The sequence below is a fragment of the Dendrobates tinctorius genome, unplaced genomic scaffold (genome assembly GCF_039654945.1).
Source record: "Dendrobates tinctorius isolate UK_male_01 unplaced genomic scaffold, ASM3965494v1 ptg000043l, whole genome shotgun sequence".
Taxonomy (NCBI): domain Eukaryota; kingdom Metazoa; phylum Chordata; class Amphibia; order Anura; family Dendrobatidae; genus Dendrobates; species Dendrobates tinctorius.
The window spans coordinates 16,204,494-16,226,300 of NW_027361711.1; the positions used below are offsets into that span (position 1 = coordinate 16,204,494).

The window sequence follows — 21,807 nt, forward strand, 5'->3', positions numbered from 1 at the left end:
AGGTGCAATCCTTCCCAGGGTTAATACTGGACTCTGTGCGACAGCGCTGCCTCCTACCAGAGAGCAAAGTGACCAAGATAAGGGGCCTAGCTCACACAGCAATACAAATGCCAGCTATGACACTGAGGAACGCAATGTCCCTTTTAGTCTCATTGACATCATGCATACCCGCGGTAGCGTTGGCACAGTACCGCTTAAGACAACTGCAGTGGGAAGCGCAAAAACAATTGAAAGGGCGTTTAGAGGGCGAACTATGTCTCTCCATGGAGGTAAGAGATTCCCTATTCTGGTGGACTGTAGAAGAGCATCTAACAGCTGGTGTCCCGTGGCAGAAACCAGTCGAGGACATCATTACAACCAACGCAAGTGCCACATGGTGGGGAGCACACCTGAGATCCCACTCGATACAGGGAACCTTGTCCTCGCTAGAAAAGGATCACTGTTCAAATGTAAAAGAACTATGGGCAGTAGAGAAAGCCGTGAAACATTTTCTCCCCTTGCTTCGGGGCCGCCACACTCGAGTCATGACGGACAATCGTGCAGTGGTAGCTTGCATCAACCACCAGGGGGGAACGAGATCTCGTGGCCTAATGGAAATATCAAATCTACTTTTCCAGTTAGCAGAACAACATCTGTTGTCCATCACGGCACTGCATAAAAGGGGTGTCGAAAATACACAAGCAGACTTCCTGAGTCGCAGGCACCTAAGACAGGGGGAATGGTCCCTAAACCACCAAGTTTTCCAACAAATAGCTCAAGCTTAGGACAAACCGGAAATAGACCTGTTCGCCACCTCACGCAACAAGAGGGTCAAAGTTCTGCTCACTGAACCCAAAAGAAAATCCCTGTGCAGTAGCTGCCCTACAAATACACTGGAAGTTCTCTCTGGCCTACGTGTTCCCCCTGATAACAATGATCCCCGTAGTAGTCTGGAGAATCAAGGAGGATCGAGCAAGAATAATTCTTATAGCTCCATTTTGGCTGAGGAGGCCTTGGTTCTCCCTTCTGAGACTCATGTCAGTGACAGATCCAGATCCATGGATCTTACCGAAGGTGCCAGACCTGGTCTCCCAGGGACCAGTGGTCCACTCTCAGGTGAAGGGCTTCCATCTGACAGCCTGGAATTTGAGAGGGCGCTACTGAGTCGCCAGGGATTCTCACCAGGGTTAGTCTCCACCATGTTGAAGAGTAGGAAACCTATAACATCCCAAATCAATGGTAGAACATGGAAAAAGTTCCTAGACTTCCTGGGGGAACCTTTAGGGGATAAAGCTCCAGTGGGATCTATCCTAGAATTCCTACAGTCGGGGCTGCAACTCGGGTTAGCCACTAACACCCTCAAAGTCCAAGTCTCAGCTCTGGGGGGCCCTATATAACTGCAACCTAGCATCCAATAGGTGCGTGTCCCGGTTCGTAAAGTCCTGTGGTAGGTCGAGGCCAGTCATTATCCCAAAGATACCACCCTGGACCTGAATCTAGTCTTGGAGGCTTTAACCAAAGATCCATTTGAACCACTGCAAGAGCTGTCACCAAAACTACTCACACTTAAAACTGTATTACTGGTAGCCTTAACTTAGGCCCGTAGATTGAGCGACCTACAAGCTCTTATCTATATGAAGCTCTTGGATGACTGATTCTAAGACCAGACCCGGCCTTCCTCCCCAAGGTGGTCCAAAAGTTTCATAGGACTCAGGAGATCTCCTTGCCATCATTCTGTAATAATCCTAGAAACCCGGGGGAGCAAAAGTTCCATACATTGGATGTAGGGAGGGCCATATTACAATATGTCAATAACTAGTCAGTGGAGGAAAGATCAGTCCCTGTTTGTAGCCTTTCAGGGTAGTAGAAAAGGGATACGGGGTAACTACGAGTACCATATCCAGATGGATCAGGGAGGCCATTATGTTATCCTACTCTGCAAGTGGCACTCCAGATCCAGAAGGCATCAAGGCTCACTCCACCAGAGTCGTGGCTACCTCTTGGGCACAGAAGGCTGAGGTATCGATTGAGCAGATTTGTAAAGCTGCTACTTGGTCCTCACCTTCGACCTTTTTTAAGCACTACCGACTTGATCTATCGTCCTCTACTGACCTAACCTTTGGTAGAAGGGTGCTACAAGCGGTGGTCCCTCCCTAAGGTGTCTTATTCTACAAAAGTCTCTCGTGTGCCGTCATGGGAGACAGGAAAACACCAAGGTTACTTACCGGTAGCCGTTTTTTCCGGAGCCCATGACGGCACCTGTATATTCCCCCATTATTACTCCTTTGGTGTGCACTATAGTTTGGGTGCTTGTTTAATTAAATATAATGTGGTGAGCGTTTTGTGTACTAACCCGGGGGGCCTCTCATGCTCTGTAAACCAACTGAAGTAAGTGAGAGAGGTACCGCCCTTTTATCTTCAGTAGGGTTCCTGTCCTGGCTGGGCGGATCCCCTCTCTCATGTGTGCCGTCACGGGCTCCGGAAAAACCGGCTACCGGTAAGTAACCTTGGTGTTTTTTCTTTGAAATCTGATGAATTTTCCCTACTTTTTTTTTTTTTTTTATAGATCTCAGATAACTCTTAAAGCACATCTGTCATGAGACTGGTTTCCAGTATAATATAGGGGCAAATCTGCTCTTATATCAGCCAAAGTGCCACAAACAAAAAGATTGCATGTATTTGGCCCTGAGTATTTGAGGGGGAAAACGCCTGAAGATATTTATGCAAAAAGCAACAAACTGCATGATTAAAAAAAAATCTAAAACCAATTATAAATGTCCTCCATTACTGACCTGATGCATATAAACAAATTCTCCAAAATTAGTGCATATATCAATTAATAACCGCAAAACGAAATGTACAGTATTTTTCGGACCATAAGACGCACTTTTTTCCCCAAAAATTTTGGGGGAAAGTGGGGGGGTGCGTCTTTGGTCGCAATGTTCCTACCTCCGAGGCGGGTGCCGTGGGGCTCTGTAGTGCGGTGGTGGCAGCGGGCTGTGCTCCGGTGCAGGGGTAGCGGCTCTCTGTGCTCCGGTGCAGGGGCGGCGACTCCGCCGGCATTTCCTCCAAGCCCGGAGGCCCCCGCACATACCTTGCTGGCCGCCGCCATGTTGCGGTGGCCTCCGGGAGCATGGACGACGGAAAGATGGCCGCCGGTCCGGGGACGGTGCATGCGCAGGTTCAGATCTCGTCCCGAGATCTTGGGGGACGAGATTCGAATCTCGGCAACGAGTTCTCGTCCCCCGAGATCTCTGGACGAGATCTGAACCTGCGCATGCGCCGTCCCCGGACCGGCGGCCATCTTTCCGGCGTCCATGCTCCCGGAGGCCACCGCAACATGGCGGCGGCCAGCAAAGTATGTGCGGGGGCCTCCGGGCTTGGAGGAAATTCCGGCGGAGCCGCCGCTCCTGCACCGGAGCACAGAGAGCCGCCACCCTCACCCCACAGAGCCCACCTGCCCCAGCCCAGCCCACCTGCCCCAGTACAGCCCAGCTGCTCCAGCACAGAGCCGCCACCGCACGAGCCTGGACCACTGAATGACCCCTGTGACCACTCCTCCACCTGTGCCAGATCCCTTCCCAGGTAAGCTGAATTCGAACTGTAAGACGGACCCCCATTTGACACATTATTATTTTTTTCCCTATTTTCCTTCTGAAAATTGGGGTGCGTCTTATGGTCCGGTGCGTCTTATAGTCCGAAAAATACGGTATATACCACAATTGGCAAGAAAGTCTATCAGAGCAATCAAATAGTGTAAATCTATCCTAATAATAAAGAAATTATTTACATATATAATCTCCAATAACTGTTTTAAATGCATATTTTTTTTGTGCTCCAGTATATTTCAATTTTAATGGCTTTTGCATTTGTGCTTTATTCTCTGTTTTGTGCCATTTTTTTCATGTGGTTTTTTTCAGGGGTTTTTTTTTTTTTTTTTCCTTGACCTTGCTTATCTGCATGTCTTAAATATTCATAATATGCGACTTTAACCAAATGTCACATTTTTTCGTGCCCCATTTTACACCAGTCTGTGCTTGGAGTAAGACTTCTGGAAGAGCATTCCGTTTGATGCATTTTTTGCAAATATTTCAAAGTATTTGCGACTGGGGTGAAAAATCCTTCTTGTGGTTCTTGTGCAATCAGTGTTAGGCTGGAGTCACACTAGAGTGGAATACGGATGAGTGCTATGCAAGAAAAAAATCGCCTAGCAATCGGACCTATGTTAATCTATGGGGCAGCTCCCATCACCGTATTTTTTCTCGGCCGTATTATACATGCCCCGCAGCACATCCCTGCTTCCTGCCCAGCGCTTCCTGTCTGAAACACCGCAGCTGGATGACATCATCATTCGGCGCACCGCTGTTTCAGACAGAAAGCTGCCAGCGAGGAAGAGGCTGCCGGGATTTGCTGCAGGGAACTTGCGGAGAGGTGAGTGATGCTGTGTGTCTGTCTGACTGCCTGCTTGTGTGGTGCGATGCTTTGTGTGAGAGAGTGGTTCTGTGTGTGTGTATAGGAGATTGGCAATGATGGGGTGGTGGAGAAGGAGGCAATGATGGGGGTGGTTGGGGAGAAATCAATGATGGTAGTAGTGGAAAGGACAATGGTGGTGGTGGGGGAGGAAGCAATGATTGAGATGGTGGAATGGGTAATGATGGGGGTTGTGGGGGAGAAAGCAATGATGGAGGAGGTGGAAAGGGCAATGATGGGAGTGGTGGGGGGCAATGATGGGGGTGGTGGGGGAGATGGCAATGATGGAGGTGGTGATGAGGACAATGATGGGGGTGGAGGAGAGAACAATGATGGAGGTGGAGAGGGGATGCATTATACCCTATGAGGGGGCTGCATTATACTTTGAGGGGGCTACATTATATTCTGGGGGGGGACTGCACTATTCTCTCAAGGGACTACATTATATTCTGGTGGGCTACAGTATACTCTGGGGGGCTGCATTATATTCTGTGGTGGGACTGCATTATTCTCTCAGGGGACTACATTATGTTCTACATTCTACATTATATTCTGGGGGGCTACATCTTACTATATGAGGGGGGCAGCATTATGACCTATGATGGGGCTACAGTATACTCTGGGGGGCTGCATTATACCATATGAGGCAGGCTGCAGTATACCCTATGAGGGTGCTACATTATATTCTGTGATGGGGACTGCATTATACCTTATGAGGGGGTTGCATTATACTTTGTGGAGTGCTGCATTATATTCTATGAGAGGGGGCTACCCCAACCCCTGCTACATAATTAAGATTTGTACTACGTTATATTATACCCTGATATAAGCGCATTTAACCGCACAATTGGTGGTCTTGTATTTATTTCTATGTAGTTACATAGTGGGACCAAGAACAATTTTCTTTCTTGGACCCAAGGTGCTCCAGTCCGACGCTGCTGCCGCCTTAGATTTGAAATGTTACGTACTAGAAAATAGTGTATTGGGATGATGAAAACATTGCCATACTTTATTAGGCTAGTTTCACATTTGCGCTTTTGAGCGCAGCGACGGCCTGCGCACGGCCGCCGCTAAGCATCGCCCCCTGCCGCACCTCCGCCGGTAGCTCCGCCTACCGGCGCATGATGCTGCATGCGTCCTGCGTCACCTATCTTTATCACTGGGGGCACAGGCCGTGCGCAGGATGCGTTTGGCGGCGCATGCGTCCTTTTCACAGTGCGCCGACCAGCGCCAAACGCAACCTGCTGCAGTTTGGTTGCGCTCGGCGCACCGTGAAAAGGATGCATGCGCCGCCAAACGCATACTGCACACGGCCTGCGCCCTCAGTGATAAAGATAGGGGAAACAGGATGCATGCAGCGTCATGTGCCGGTAGGCGGAGCTACCGGAGGCTCGACAGGGGGCAGGGCTTAGCCTAAGATGCATGCCTTTATACACCTAGACTTGACTGAGTGTCAATACCATTGATACCTTCATTTCAAGCAATTGATTATTTTCTATGATACTGTTGTGTATACTTTATGTAAAGGTAGATTGTGGTTAAAATAAAAAAATAAATAATCTCCTTTTCCAGGAACAAGAACAGATGCAACGGTACAATCAGCGAATGATTGAGCAACTCAAATTACGGCAGCAACAAGAAAGGGGTCGTTTGCCAAAAGTCCAGAGAAGCGAAGGAAAGACACGGATGGCTATGTACAAAAAAAGTCTTCATATCAGTTCTTTTTCCAGTGCTGCTGAGCAGAGGGAGAGAATTAAGCAGGTAGATAGGGTGGGGGAATGTCTGTCTACTGCTTTTTTTGGATTTAGAAAAGTGTTTTTATTTTTCTTGGCACACAGTGGAAAGTGATGTTTCAATTGCTATAAAGGGAAGCTGTCACTAGGTTTTTGCCACCTTGCCTAAAAGTAGCATAATGTAGAGCCAGAGACCCTAATTCCAGCGATGTGTCACTTATTGGGCTGTTTGCTGTTGTTTTGATAATCTTGTATTGATAAAGCAGTGATTCTATCACTAGACTACCTGCCAGGTAGTCAGGTATATTCACGAGATCTGTATAACTTTGTGCCCCACCGTTGATTGGAAGGTTTCTATCTATGCAAAGTGTACACATTAAAAACTGCCAATAATATACAGAGTTCAGTATTCAGAGAACTCATACATCTACAATGGATCTATCAGTGATTTGTTTCAAAACAGGAGCAAGGAATCTAGTAAGTGATTACATCGCTGGAATCGGGTTCTGTGCTCCTACATTATCCTGCTCTCAGCTGGTTCAGCAAAATCCTGCTGGCAGATTCCCTTAACCCCTTCCTGACATTTGACGTACTGTCCCGTCCATGGGAGCCAGGCCCCTATGCCCATGGACGGGATAGTACGTCATAGCGATCAGCGGCGCTCTCGGGGGGAGCGCCACTGATCGCGGCCAGGTGTCAGCTAATTATCACAGCTGACACCCGGCACTATGTGTCAGGGGCGCGTTAACCCCTGGCACACTGCGATCAAATGATCGCAGTGTACCGGGGGTTTAGGGAAGCATCGGCAGGAGGGGGCTCCCTCCGTGCTTCCCTGAGACCCCCGCAGCAGCGCGATGTGCAGCGCTGTTGCGGGGGCCTCCTTCCCTGCAGGTCCCCGGATCCAATATGGCGGCGGGGGCCTGCAGGGAGGCGGTTTTCTCACTGCCTGCAGAGCGCAGGCATGAGGAAGCCTGCTGCAGTGGCTGTGTCAGATCGCTGATCTGTCACAGCGACCTGTGATGTGACAGATCAGCGATCTGATACACGACAGTGATGTCCCCCCTGGGACAATGTAATTAAGTTTTAAAAAAAAAAAAGTAAAAATAATTTATAAAAAATCGCTAAATAATTAAAAAAAAAAAAAAAAAATATATATATATATATATATATATATATATACTCACTGGCCACTTTATTAGGTACACCATGCTAGTAAGGGGTTGGACCCCCTTTTGCCTTCAGAACTGCCTCAATTCTTCGTGGCAGAGATTCAACAAGGTGCTGGAAGCATTCCTCAGAGATTTTGGACCATATTGACATGATGGCATCACACAGTTGGCGCAGATTTGTCGGCTGCACATCCCTGATGCGAATCTCCCGTTCCACCACATCCCAAAGATGCTCTATTGGATTGAGATCTGGTGACTGAGGAGGCCATTTGAGTACAGTAAACTCATTGTCATGTTCAAGAAACCAATCTGAGATGATTCGAGCTTTATGACATGGCGCATTATCCTGCTGAAAGTAGCCATCAGATGTTGGGTACATTGTGGTCATAAAGGGATGGACATGGTCAGCAACAATACTCAGGTAGGCTGTGGCGTTGCAACGATGCTCAATTGGTACCAAGGGGCCCAAAGAGTGCCCAGAAAAAATTCCCCACACCATGACACCACCACCACCAGCCTGAACCGTTGATACAAGGCAGGATGGATCCATGCTTTCATGTTGTTTACGCCAAATTCTGACCCTACCATCCGAATGTCGCAGCAGAAATCGAGACTCATCAGACCAGGCAACGTTTTTCCAATCTTCTACTGTCCAATTTCGATGAGCTTGTGCAAATTGTAGCCTCAGTTTCCTGTTCTTAGCTGAGAGGAGTGGTACCCAGTGTGGTCTTCTGCTGCTGTAGCCCATCTGCCTCAAAGTTCGACGCACTGTGCGTTCAGAGATGCTCTTCTGCCTACCTTGGTTGTAACGGGTGGCAATTTGAGTCACTGTTGCCTTTCTATCAGCTCGAACCAGTCTGCCCATTCTCCTCTGACCTCTGGCATCAACATGGCATTTCCGGCCACAGAACTGCCGCTCACTGGATTTTTTTTCTTTTTCGGACCATTCTCTGTAAACCCTAGAGATGGTTGTGCGTGAAAATCCCAGTAGATCAGCAGTTTCTGAAATTCTCAGACCAGCCCTTCTGGCACCAACAATCATGCCACGTTCAAAGGCACTCAAATCACCTTTCTTCCCCATACTGATGCTCGGTTTGAACTGCAGGAGATTGTCTTGACCATGTCTACATGCCTAAATGCACTGAGTTGCCGCCATGTGATTGGCTGATTAGAAATTAAGTCTTAACACACAGTTGGACAGGTGTACCTAATAAAGTGGCCAGTGAGTGTATATATATATTATTTATTTATTTTTTTTTTTATAAATTATTTTTATATATAATATAATTTATTTTCCCTAATTCATTTTTTGGAAATAATAAATAAGTACACATATTTGGTATCGCCGCTTCCGTAACAACTCGCCCAATAAAACTGTCCCATTAGTTAACCCCTTTAGCGAACTTCTTAAAAGTTAAAAATAAAAAACAAAGCAAAAAATGCTTTATCATACCGCCGAACAAAAAGTGCAATACCGCGCGATCAAAAAGACTGATATAAATAACCATGGTACCGCTGAAAACGTCATCTTGTCCCACAAAAAACGAGCCGCCACACAGCATCATCAGCGAAAAAATAAAAAAGTTATAGCTCGCAGAATAAAGCGATGCAAAAATAATTATTTAATATAAAAAATTGTTTTCATGGTTTAAAAGCACCAAAACATGAAAAACTACATAAATGAGGTATCACTGTAACCGTACTGACCCGAAGAATAAAACCGCCTTATCAATTTTACCACACGTGGAATGGTGTAAACGCACCCCCCAAAAGAAATTCATGTAACGCTGGTTTTTGTTCATTCCGTGTCCCAAAAATCGGAATAAAAAGCGATCAAAAAATGTCACGTGCCCGAAAATGGTACCAAAAGAAACGTCAACTCGTCCTGCAAAAAATAAGACCTCACATGACTCGGTGGGTCAAAATATGGAAAAATTATAGCTCTCAAAATGTGGTGATTCAAAAACTATTTTTTTTTACAATAAAAAGCGTCTTTTAGCGTGTGACAGCCGCCAAACATAAAAACCGCCATAAATAGTAAATCAAACCGCCCTTTATCACCCCCTTAGTTAGGGAAAAATAATAAAATTTAAAAAAAATGTATTTCCATTTTCCCATTAGGGTTAGGGCTGAGATTAGGGTTAGGGGTGTGTGGGGGTTAGGGTTGGAGTTAGAATTGGGGGGTTTCCACTGTTTGGGCACATCAGGTGCTCTCCAAACGCAACATGGCGTCTGATCTCAATTCCATCCAATTCTGTGTTGAAAAAGTCAAATGGTGCGCCTTCCCTTCTGTCAGGCGCCCAAACAGTGTTTTACCCCCACATATGGGGTATCAGCCTACTCAGGACAAATTTCAAAACCACTTTTGAGGTCCAATTTCTCCTGTTACCCTTAGGAAAATAAAAAATTGGGGGTAAAAATATCATTTTTGTGGAAAAAAAAATTGTTTTTTTATTTTCACGCCCGGGCGTTATAAACTTCTGTGAAGCACTTGGGGGTTCAAAGTGCTCACCACACATCTAGTTAAGTTCCGTGGGGGGGTCTAGTTTCTAAAATAAGGTCACTTGTGGGGAGTTTCAACAGTTTAGGCACATCAGAGGCTCTCCAAACGCGACATGACGCCCGCAGACCATTCCATCAAAGTCTGCATTCCAAAACGTCTCTAATTCCCTTCAGAGTCCTGACGTGCCCATACAGTAGTTTTCTCCCACATATGGGGTATCAGCGTACTCAGGACAAATTGGACAACAACTTTTGGGGTCCAATTTCTCCTGTTACCCTTGGCAAAATAAAAAAATTGGGACTAAAAATCATGTTTGTGGAAAAAATGATTTTTGTTTTATTTTGACGCCCGGGCGTTATAAACTTCTGTGAAGCACTGGGGGGTTCAAAGTGCTCACCACACATCTAGATAAGTTCCTTAGGGGGTCTAATTTCCAAATTGTCACTTGTGGGGGGTTTCCACTATTAAGGCACATCAGAGGCTTTCCAAACACGGCATGGCGTCAGATCCCAATTCCAGACAAAAAAGTCAAATGGCACTGCTTCCCTTCCGAGATCTGCCATGCGCCCAAATAGTGGTTTACCCCCACATGTGGGGTATCAGCGTACTCAAGACAAATTGCACATTAACTTTTAGTGTCCTTTTACCCTTGGGGAAAATAAAAATTGGGGGTGAAAAGATCATTTTTGTGGAATAAATGTGATTTAACTTTACGGCTGTACGTTATAAACTTCTGCGAAGCCCTTGTGGTTTTAAAGTTCTCACCACATATCTAGATAAGTTCCTTGGGGGGTCTAGTTTCCAAAATGGAGTCACTTGTGGGGGGTTTCCACTGTTTAGGCACATCAGGGGCTCTCCAAACGTGACATGGCGTCCGATCTGAATTCCAGCCAATTTTGCATTGAAAAAGTCAAACGGCGCTCCTTCCCCTCTGAGCTCTGCCATGCGCCGAAACAGTTGTTCCCCCCAACATATCGGGTATCGGCGTACTCAGGAAAAATTGCACAATAACTTTTGCAGTCCAATTTCTCCTGTTACCCTTGGTAAAATAAAGAAAGTTGGATCTGAAGTAATTTTTTTGTGAAAAATGTTAAATGTTCATTTTTTTTAAACATTCAAAAAATTCCTGTGAAGCACCTGAAGGGTTAATAAACTTCTTGAATGTGGTTTTGAGCACCTTGAGGGGTGCAGTTTTTAAAATGGTGTCACTCTTGGGTGTTTTCTATCATATAGACCCCTCAAAGTGACTTCAAATGTGATGTGGTCCGTAAAAATAAAATGGTGTTACAAAAATGAGAAATCGCTGGTCAATTTTTAACCCTTATAACTTCCTAACAAAAAAAAATTTTGGTTCCAAAATTGTGCTGATGTAAAGTAAACATGTGGGAAATGTTAAGTTTTTTGTGTGTCATATCTCTGTGATTTAAGGGCATACAATTCAAAGTTGGAAAATTGCGAAACTTTCAAAATTTTCGCCAAATTTCCATTTTTTTCATAAACGCAAGTTATATGAATGAAATTTTACCACTAACATGAAGTACAATATGTCATGAGAAAACAATGTCAGAATCACCGGGATCCATGGAAGCGTTTCAGAGTTATTACCTCATAAAGGGACAGTGGTCAGAATTGTAAAAATTGGCCCGGTCATGAACGTGCAAACCACCCTTGGGGGTAAAGGGGTTAAAGTACAGGATTCATAATTTTAACCAAGAATTCACTAGCAATCATCTATTAGTGTCACGTTTATGTAAAAAAACATGTCAATGTATGTTTTCCGAAGTATGTGGGTAAAAATGTGATGTTAGAATAATGTGTAAAATTAACTGTTGGACAGAAGTTTCATGATTTAAGTACAATTATTCTAATTGGTACAATGGATTTGAATGAAAGCCATTAGGAAGTGTCTGGAAGAGATTCAGCATTGACGATTGATAGCTGATCATGGCTATGTAATTAATAGAGGTGTCAATGCAAGTGGAGGAGGCCATCATTAGGCTGAAGAAACATCTTTGAGATGGCAGAAACATTTAAAAAGCCCATATCAACAATGTATTACATTTTCTAAGAGAGAACTAAATGGTGAGCTCAGCAACGTGGGAAAATGTCCACTAAGGAGAAAGATGATATAACTATTTCATTGGTTTAAAAAAATCCCTTCACAGTATCCAGTGAAGTCAGAAATCCAAGAAGGTGGCTGTATTATCAAAGCGCACAAAGACTAAAGATTTCTCCTCTGTGACTATAAATCCAGAGGGTTTATTACAAGATGCAGCCCACTGGTGCCAGTCCAGAGACCAGAAACTTCAGCACAGCCTCCAGTTCTGTATAGGATTCATGGACAGATGAAACCAAGGAAGAGAACAGAAGGAAGGGATGGGCTGATGTTCTGAAGAATGCCACGTCATCTGTCATGCATGGTGGAGGCAGGTTCATGGCATGGGTGTGTATGGCGCCAGTGGAAGTCGATGACTGGCTTTTACTGATGATTATGGTGCAGGTAGGAGTAGCAGGATGAAATCTGAAGAGTATAACCATACTTTATGCCCAGTAATATCCTTGCTTTATACTTATTGAAGACAAATCCACAACAAGAAGTAACTGTACACTGCCGCAGAAAGGGCCTAGAACTCCTCTCGGGAGGAAACTTATTTGGTGATGGCCTTCAGTCAGTGCAAAGTGCTGGCGTCCTGCTAATAAACAGATGTCTGTTTGCTGTTGGTCCAATTGAGCCAATTCCTAAACTACAAATATTTTTGTATATAAAATATTGCCCATGTTATGTTAAATAGAAAATCTCTCTTTCCTGCAGTTTTCTCAGCAGGAAGACAGGAGGCAGAAAGCAGAGAGGTTGCAGCAGCAGCAAAAGCATGATCACCAGCTGATGGAGATGCAGGCGCAGTGCGACAGCAACGCAAGAGAGCTGCAGCAGCTCCAGGTAACCACGCCAGGTACACGGCTGTACGGTTAAGGCCAACTATCGGGGTTTAGCCAATTTCAGGTTCAGACCTGTCTTTCAATTTAACTTTTTTTTTATATTTTAAGAAACCCCACCAGTAGTCATGCGATATTTTTGTAGCAGCTTTGGTCCCTCTTTTTAAAGGATGAGACTGATTTTTCACATCCAGGTTATCCATATGTTTGTTCTTAACGTACACATCACTTTTTTTTTTTTTTTTTTTTTTTATACATCCACAATTTAAAAAATATAATCTCCAAAAAATGTTCGTCATAGGCATTGGATTAGTTTTGTTAAGGGCTCATTCACACATCTGATATTTCCATGTCTGTGAAAAACTGTTGAATTAGCCAGATCAGATCGGAGTGTGGTCTGAGTGTCATCTGTTTTTCTCATACATGTACAAACAATTAAAAAAAAAAGTTTCTCCACCTGCATTCATTCTGACAGTCCATGAAAATTGTATCGCACGTAGTTATAGAATCATAGAATCGTAGAGTTGGAAGGGACCTCCTGGGCCATCTGGTCCAACCCCCTGCTCAAAGCAGGATTCGCTAAATCATCCCAGTCAGATGTCTGTCCAGCCTCTGTTTGAAGACTTCCATTGAAGGAGAACTCACCACTTCTCGTGGCAGCCTGTTCCACTCATTGATCATTCTAACTGTCAAAAAGTTTTTTCTAATATCTAATCTGTGTCTCTTCCCATTCAGTTTCATCCCATTGCTTCAGAATAGTTGTTATCCAAGTTCAGAATAGTTCAGAATAGTTGTTATCCAAGTTCAGAATAGTTGTTATCCAAGTGCGGTCTGATTGATTGTTTTTTTTCACGGACCGATTGACTTGCATTGCCGATTTTGATCCGACTCTCGGATCGAACTTGGTCAGGACTCAAATTTTTTATAGACCACTCTGTGTTAGGAAAAAATCAGACTCATGAGTCCAAGTGTATTCATGCAGCAGTGGAAAAGATCACAGAGGAGGAGATCACTGCAGGTGGAGATTAATGCACATAAATTCTCTTGGACTAATGAACTCTCTCATTCCTTAGTTAAACTCCTAAATTCTCTTTTTAATATCTGGCTTTTTTTATAAAAGGATTATATTGTCATCTTCCCCAATTTTCAGAGTAAGTACACCAGCCTCATGATGTCCAAGGTCTATTGAGTAAGCTTTGTGGGTGGTATTGTGAAATCTGGTCATCACTTCCTTTTAAACTAACAAAAATGTGAGTGCCGTAAGCTCATAGGTTCCCAGTGGTGGTGAGCCTGCCTGAATGTTTATAGAAGCGGAAAATTCAGTAGCAAATGTCTGCGACTATATTAGGCTAGTTTCACACTAGCGTATGGAGGAGCTGCCGAGACCGCAACAAAATGCAACGCGTTGCGTTCGGCGCAGGTCGCCGCACCGTCAAAAAGAAGCATGCGGAAGCATCCGCATACATCGGCATGGCCAGCGTACCCAATGCTAAAGATGGGGTACGCAGGCCACATGCCGACGGAGGCAGAGCTGACCGGAGGAAGCACGGCAGGGGGCAGAGCTTCACAGAGGAAGTCCACATCCCTCCGCAGCTCCTCCATACGCTAGTATGAAACTAGCCTTACCAACACTAAATTTTAAAGCTAGAAAGTTAGTGAAAGATGGATATTGGCATGATGAAAAATGCCGTGTTTATCATATAGTTTTGCTGCGAATATTGCTTTAGCAGTTTTTTTAGTTTAAAAGCTGTTCAGGTTGAAAAAAAGACACATTTGTAAAATGGAAGCTATAACTTAACATGTCGATCCAGAGGAAGGCAAATACTCCATGACAGGGGATTGTCCCATGTACACTGCGTGCAGAATTATTAGGCAAGTTGTATTTGAGAGGATTCTTTTTATTATTGAACAACAACTATGTTCTCAATCAACCCAAAAGACTCATAAATATCAAAGCTTAATATTTTTGGAAGTTGGAGTGGGTTTTTTTTTTTTTTAGATTTGGCCATCTTAGGAGGATATCTGTTTTTTCAGGTAACTATTACTGTGCAGAATTATTAGGCAACTTAATAAAAACCAAATATATACCCATCAACACTTGTTTATTTTCACCAGGTAAACCAATATAACAACACAAAATTTAGAAATAAACATTTCTGACATTAAAAAAGAAAAAAAAAATGTCAGTGACCAATATAGCCACCTTTCTTTACGATGACACTCAAAAGCATTCCATCCATAGATTCTGTCAGTTACTTGATCTGTTTCCGATCAACATTGCGTGCGTGCCGCAGCTACCACAGCCTCCCAGACACTGTTCGGAGAGGTGTACTGTTTTCCCTCCCTGTAGATCTCACATTTTGAGGGACCACAGGTTCTATGGGGTTCAGATCAGTTGAACAAGGGGGCCATGTCATTATTTTTTCTTCTTTTAGACCTTTACTGGCCAGCTATGCTGTGGAGAATTTGGATGCATGTGATGGAGCATTGTCCTGCATGAAAATCATGTTTTTCTTGAACGATACCGACTTCTTCCTGTACCACTGCTTGAAGATGGTGTCTTCCAGAAACTGCCAGTAGGTCTGGGAGTTGAGCTTCACTCCATCCTCAACCCGAAAAGGTCCCACAAGTTCATCTTTGATGATACCAGCCCATACCAGTACCCCACCTCCACCTTGCTGGCGTTTGAGTCGGAGTGGAGCTCTCTGCCCTTTACTGATCCAGCCTTGGGCCCATCCATCTGGCCCATCAAGAGTCACTCTCATTTCATCAGTCCATAAAACCTTAGAAAAATCAGTCGTAAGATATTTCTTGTCCCAGTCTTGAAGTTTTATCTTATGTTTTCTTGTTGAAAGGTGGTCGTTTTTCAGCCTTCCTTACCTTGGCCATGTCCCTGAGTATGGCACACCTTGAGCTTTTTGATACTCCAGTAACGTTGCAGCTCTGAAATATGGCAAAACTGGTGGCAAATGGCATCTTGGCAGCTTCACGCTTGATTTTCCTCAATTCATGGGCAGTTATTTTGAGCCTTTTTTTTTTTTTTTTTTATCAACACGCTTCTTGCGACCCTGTTGGCTATTTGCCATGAAACGCTTGATTGTTCGGTGATCACGCTTCAAAAGTTTGGCAATTTAAAGACTGCTGCATCCCTCTGCAAGACATCTCACAATTTTTGACTTTTCACAGTCCGTCAAATCTTTCTTCTGACCCATTTTGCCAAAGGAAAGGAAGATGCCTTATTAAGCACACCTTATATAGGGTGTTGATGTCATTAGACCGCACCCCTCCTTAGAGATGCAAATCACCTGATTTACATAATTGGCAGTTGGCTTTTAAGCCTATACAGCTTGCAGTAGGACAACATGTATAAAAAGGATGATGTGATCAAAATACTCATTTGCCTTATAATTCTGTACACAGTGTATAGGGGAACAAAAATCCTTGGTGATGCCACATATGCGATCAGCCTAGTTCCAGTGGATCAGTGTCCCATCACAAAATCTAGTACTAATAAACCTTTTAAAAGGTTCTTCCATCTTTTTTAAATAGGTAAAATTGCAAAGAGCTTGTAAGACTCAGCAACGTTGCAATTTATTACATTTTATTTGACTCATTTTCCACCACTATATTCCCTAGCACTTTACAGACCTTATTATCACTGCTCCCACGAGGCTCACAATATATGTATGTCTTTGGAGTGTGGGAGGAAACCGGAGCGTCTTGAAGTAACCCACGCAAACACGGGGACAACATACAAATGGCTTGCAATTTGCCTCTTAATATAACCATGTCTGTCCTCAAGAACAGAGGGGTTTTTCATTCTATTACTATTCGATGCTTAGTTATCTCCTATTAGTGATGGATGGTCTCCTAAGCAAAAAGCACAGCACTAACAAGCACATGTAATCGCTGGATCTGGCCAGCTTCAGTGCCCCTGAGGTCATCACATACTGCAGAGGCAATGCTGCTTCTACTTGCGGCTTGAGAAAGTGCATCTTATTAGCCAGCAGCGTGACCATGCTTCTGGTCTGAACTGCCAAATGTCTGGAACACGACCATACCCCAGCCTGGCAATCAAGAAGACAGGAGCAATATGCTCCCGAAATTAGGAGATGAATCCATTTTAGAGGGGGACCTCCAGGGTCAATTATGTCCTGCTCAATGCTGGATTCACTAAACCATCTCAGACAGATGTCCAATTGGGAGAACAGGCAGATGTGGCAGGGGCTTAACTATCTTCAGGCAGATGTGGCAGGGGCTTAACAATTGTATCCTCTTGCGCACATCCAGTTGAAGTGTATAGCGGCACACAGGCCTGTCTGGTCTGCAGATATACCAGCATGGGGTCCAGGAAAAGGGACATATTACCAGGATGGGGCCCAGGATAAGGGATATGTATGCCTGCATGGGGGATATATTTACCAGGATATGGGACATATGACCTGGATGGGGTCCAGGAGAAGGGGCATATTTACCAGTATAGAGGATACATATACCAGAATGGGAGCCCCTGGTCCAAATCTTGTACCAGGGCCTATCTGACTCTAGTTATGCCACTGACAAGTGGTCTGTGGGGTGTTTGACCAGGATGCAGTCGAACTGTAGTCCTGTAGTGTTAATCTCTTGCTGATAAAATGCTCATTGTATTAAACGGCACACAGCCTAATAAGTAACACATCGCTGAAATCCTATTTTGAGGGATATGAGCATTTTTGTGGGGGGGGGGGGTTGCGCTGCTGGTGGAGTATATGGATGAATCGGGACACCCAAGATGGATCAATATGCGGTTTAGTTTCTATATGTTTCAAAGTTATCCAACTTCTTAAGGAAATAACTAGAGTTTTATCCCTCAAAATATGTTTCTGGTTTGTTTTAACCTGTGGCTTGCAACAGTTTGCTTTATTGCTCACAAGTTGTGTGATCACAATCTCATCAGTTGAGCAGTTTTCTCACTTTCTATTCCTACCTATTCCTACATCATTGGGTAGAACCCTATCGTGCTCTGTTCCCCAGTTTCTTCTCCTGATAGCTGGAATCAGTATGTCCTCCCCTACCTTAAACTGCTCTCAGATTAAATGGCAAAATTCTGCTGACAGATTCCCTTTAACAATGTTGACTGAATAGTACAGAGACTCATTTGTATTTATTTGGTGTCTGACCTTTACTGTTCTGCATTTGCTTATAGAACGAGAAGTGTCACCTCTTAGTGGAGCATGAGACTCAGAAACTAAAGGCTTTGGATGACGGCCACATGCTGATGCTAAGAGACTGGAGGGAGAAATTAAGGCCTCGCAAGAAGGTGAGCATAAAGGAGCTCAGATCTTCAAGTGTATGTAATATTCAAATACAATCCGGTTCATACAGAGAGAACTACGCTGAATTAATCTGGTACAAATTGGTATAAAGATGGAATAGAGATGGGAAAGTAAAATGTGATTTGATAAAACAAAGGTGTTAAATGTGGCGAGTTTTTTTTTTTTTGTCAGGAAAAGTTAAATTTCACATTTTGAAGAAGTCACAATTTCTATAAATGGCTAGCTTAGATATGGTTTTATGGTACACTAATAGCAAGCAATGCTCCTAATTGAATAAAAAAAAAAAAATCACTCTTCCTCCTCCCATCAAAGGTTATATCCTATTAGTATATTGCAATCATATAGCACTGTGCACTTACAATTGCTCATTTTGCCTTTCTACCCGCTAATTGTTCTCTTTTCCATTAGGTCTTTGACATCACATGATTAAATACTGACTAGCAGAATCCTTCTAAGCTCTATGTACAAACGGGAGGTGAATTTTTCCTGTATGAGTCAATGCAAAAGTTCTTGGTGGGGAGGAGGAGGTAACAGCTGGGTCAGGAGTTGAAGAGGGGAATGATAAATGCAGGGAGGAGAGTCTTTCTGTTTTACAAAAAGCGGAGAAAACTGAATAATTACCTGGTTAGAAAGGAGCAATGAGCAATTGTAAGTACAAAGTGCTGTGTAGTATGATTGCAATATATTAAGAGGATAAAAACTTTGATAGGAGGAGGAGTGCTTCTTTAAATGGCATGCATCACTTCCAGCAAATTATATCCACTGTATTTTTGCTATCTCTTTGCAAGGAAAACTACTGCATGTATGTAATTAAGGAAGCAATACCTTTCTCAGGCAGTATAATTACTATTCACTATCACACAGCGTGTTTTGGACTTATGTCATACTGCTGCCACCTAGCAGAACCAAATGGTACTGTAGTATCCAAAATGAATAAATTCACATACATTATGAAGGCCATAAATATACAATAATGTGGAAAAGTTGTAGGTAGATGTACAAGAAAATGCTGGAAAGAAAAAAAAAAAAATGATAAAATAGAAGTGTCAATAGTTTGCCTTTTGGTAATTGATAATTTCACTTTGATTTTAAAATCAAATAAATCGTCAATCTTTGCCTTCAAAACAGCATAAATTCTTCTAGGAATATCTGCGTGCAGATTTTGCTGAAATATGGCAGCGATGTTTCAAACATTTTGGAGAAATAACCACAGATATTATGTTGGGCATAGTCTTATGCAAAGTCGTCTCTCTTCATGCCATCCGACACCTACTTGATGACCCGTGGTCTGTGGGGCCTGGCATCCCTTCCAGGACTCCTTGTTATGCTGAACATAGCTCTTAACCCCTTAATGACCCCCGATACACACTAAAACGGCAGCCGCTAAGGGGCTTCATTCCTTCATCGCCGTTTTGATTGGAAATAAGTGTCCCCCACAGCGTTGGAAAATCTCTGGGGTTTTAGCTACTAGGGGTAGCTGAGACCCTGGAAAAGGCTATCGGAGCCCTTTTTTCGAGTCCTCAATAATGTGATGGTCGTTATTCAAAGAATAACAGCAGTCACGTAATAAAGTGTGATCCAGTTCAAAAATCATTTCATTCTCCTGAGACACAATATAACATTTCAGAGGAGAAAGAAATGATGTCCCCAGGCCTCCACCGTACCTTAGTACCAGCCTAGTACCAGATCTGTGATCCCCGGGCCCTCCTCCTCCAAAATGCCTGGTGCATGCGCAGTGCACCTGCCGAGATCTGTCTGTGATAGACCCCAAAAACCTAAAGAAAAGAGTACCGAATCTGTGATCAGAAAGAATATGGGACTAGAAGATGTGTATCAATAAAATACCTTTTATTAGATAATAGGGTAAAAATAGCACAGCATACAAAAGGTATCTGCACCTTGTATAAAAATATAATGTATAACCCACCCCCTACAGTAAAAAATTTTATAATGTATATATTATATATAAATTTTATATGTGCCAAAAACTGCTCTCTGTACATATGTCATCCCCTGAGGAAGAAGTGTTATGGACTTCGAAACGCGTTGGAAAATAAAAGGTTAATTTATCTACGTGATCTGGATTTGATATTCTGTCTAGCAGCGCACATAAGTCCAAGAATTTTATTCCATAAGAGATTTAATCCTATCCTGTGTGATACTGACTACTGAGCTGTGTATCTAATCCTATCCTGTGATACGGTCTGCTGAGCCGTGTATCTAATCCTATCCTGTGTGATACTGTCTGCTGAGCCGTGTATCTAACCCTCTCCTGTGTGATGCTGTCTGCTGAGCTGTGTATCTAATCCTATCCTGTGTGATACTGACTACTGAGCTGTGTATCTAATCCTATCCTGTGATACTGTCTGCTGAGCTGTGTATCTAATCCTATCCTGTGTGATACTGTGTGCTGAGCTGTGTATCTAACCCTCTCCTGTGTGATGCTGTCTGCTGAGCTGTGTATCTAATCCTATCCTGTGTGATGCTGTCTGCTGAGCTGTGTATCTAATCCTATCCTGTGATACTGTCTGCTGAGCTGTGTATCTAATCCTCTCCTGTGTGATAGTGTGCTGAGCTGTGTATCTAATCCTATCCTGTGATACTGTCTGCTGAGCCGTGTATCTAATCCTATCCTGTGTGATACTGTCTGCTGAGCCGTGTATCTAATCCTATCCTGTGTGATACTGACTGCTGAGCCGTGTATCTAATCCTATCCCATGTGATACTGACTGCTGAGCCGTGTATCTAATCCTATCCTGTGTGATACTGCTCTCCTGAAATACTTTGTGCTGCTGTCACCTTGCTCCTCCACCATATATCTCCCTCTGTGCACCTCATAGACCAGTACACTGCTCTCCTGAAATACTCTGTGCTGCTGTCACCCTGCTCCCAGAATCCTTGCTGCCTGCCATCCTCGGTGACCGAAGACCCCATTCCTCTCCTCTGATCCTGTCCTGGCGATGTGTGAAAGCGAGGCGACAGGGGCCTGATATATGGTGGAAGGAGCAGGGTGACAGCAGCACAGAGTATTTAAGGAGAGCAGTGTGCTGGTCTTTGGAGGGCACCCTGTTCGGTGCCAGGGATTGTACTTAGAGCGCTGTGTTTTATACACATGGATGGACCGTCTGCTTGTCTGCTCCACAGAAATCCAGGAAACATTTCTGCTGATTGATGGCCTGTTCTGATCCAGACTTTGCATGCAAACAGTCAATAACTTTGCAGGCCCCATCAAAATGGCTGCTCACTGTGTTCCTAAATGTCATCCTCTCTTTTCCCTTAGCAAACACCCAGAAGGGGAGGAGAGGAGTGACATCACACACGTCAGCAGATTCCGCCCATAATTACTGCAATCATAATGTGAGCTACTTGTACATTAGGTTTTTGTGCCAAATTTTAGTAGCTGCTCCCCCTAGTGTTAACAAGTGGAAATGCCAAACTTTTTAAAATTATTTTTCATATTTTACAAAATTAAAAACAAATGATAATATTTTTTAAGAAAATGTAAACATTAATTCTTCACATTTTTTCAATTGCTGAAAAAAAAATTTTTGGATGGCACCTTCCCTTTAAAGTCTAAGTTCCTCGCAGGTCTTCCTCCACTTGTAATCCAAAATTTGAGGATAGCATGATAACTGCCTCCTAAATTCCCAGTCCCCTTTACTTCCTCAATCATTTCCTCCCTGTTGGTAAGAATAAGGTCCAAG

The 21,807-nt window shown here is 43.7% G+C and overlaps 1 protein-coding gene across 1 annotated transcript in view; it reads left to right on the top strand.

Annotated features, from left to right (window-relative positions):
- The window catches only part of STK10 (serine/threonine kinase 10), a 143,717-nt gene that overhangs the window by 115,548 nt on the left and 6,362 nt on the right, over positions 1-21,807 (top strand). The window contains exons 16-18 of the mRNA XM_073575220.1: positions 6,022-6,210; positions 12,667-12,792; positions 17,974-18,087. Coding sequence (XP_073431321.1) covers positions 6,022-6,210; positions 12,667-12,792; positions 17,974-18,087 — 429 coding nt within the window. The remainder of the gene's footprint in view (positions 1-6,021; positions 6,211-12,666; positions 12,793-17,973; positions 18,088-21,807) is intronic.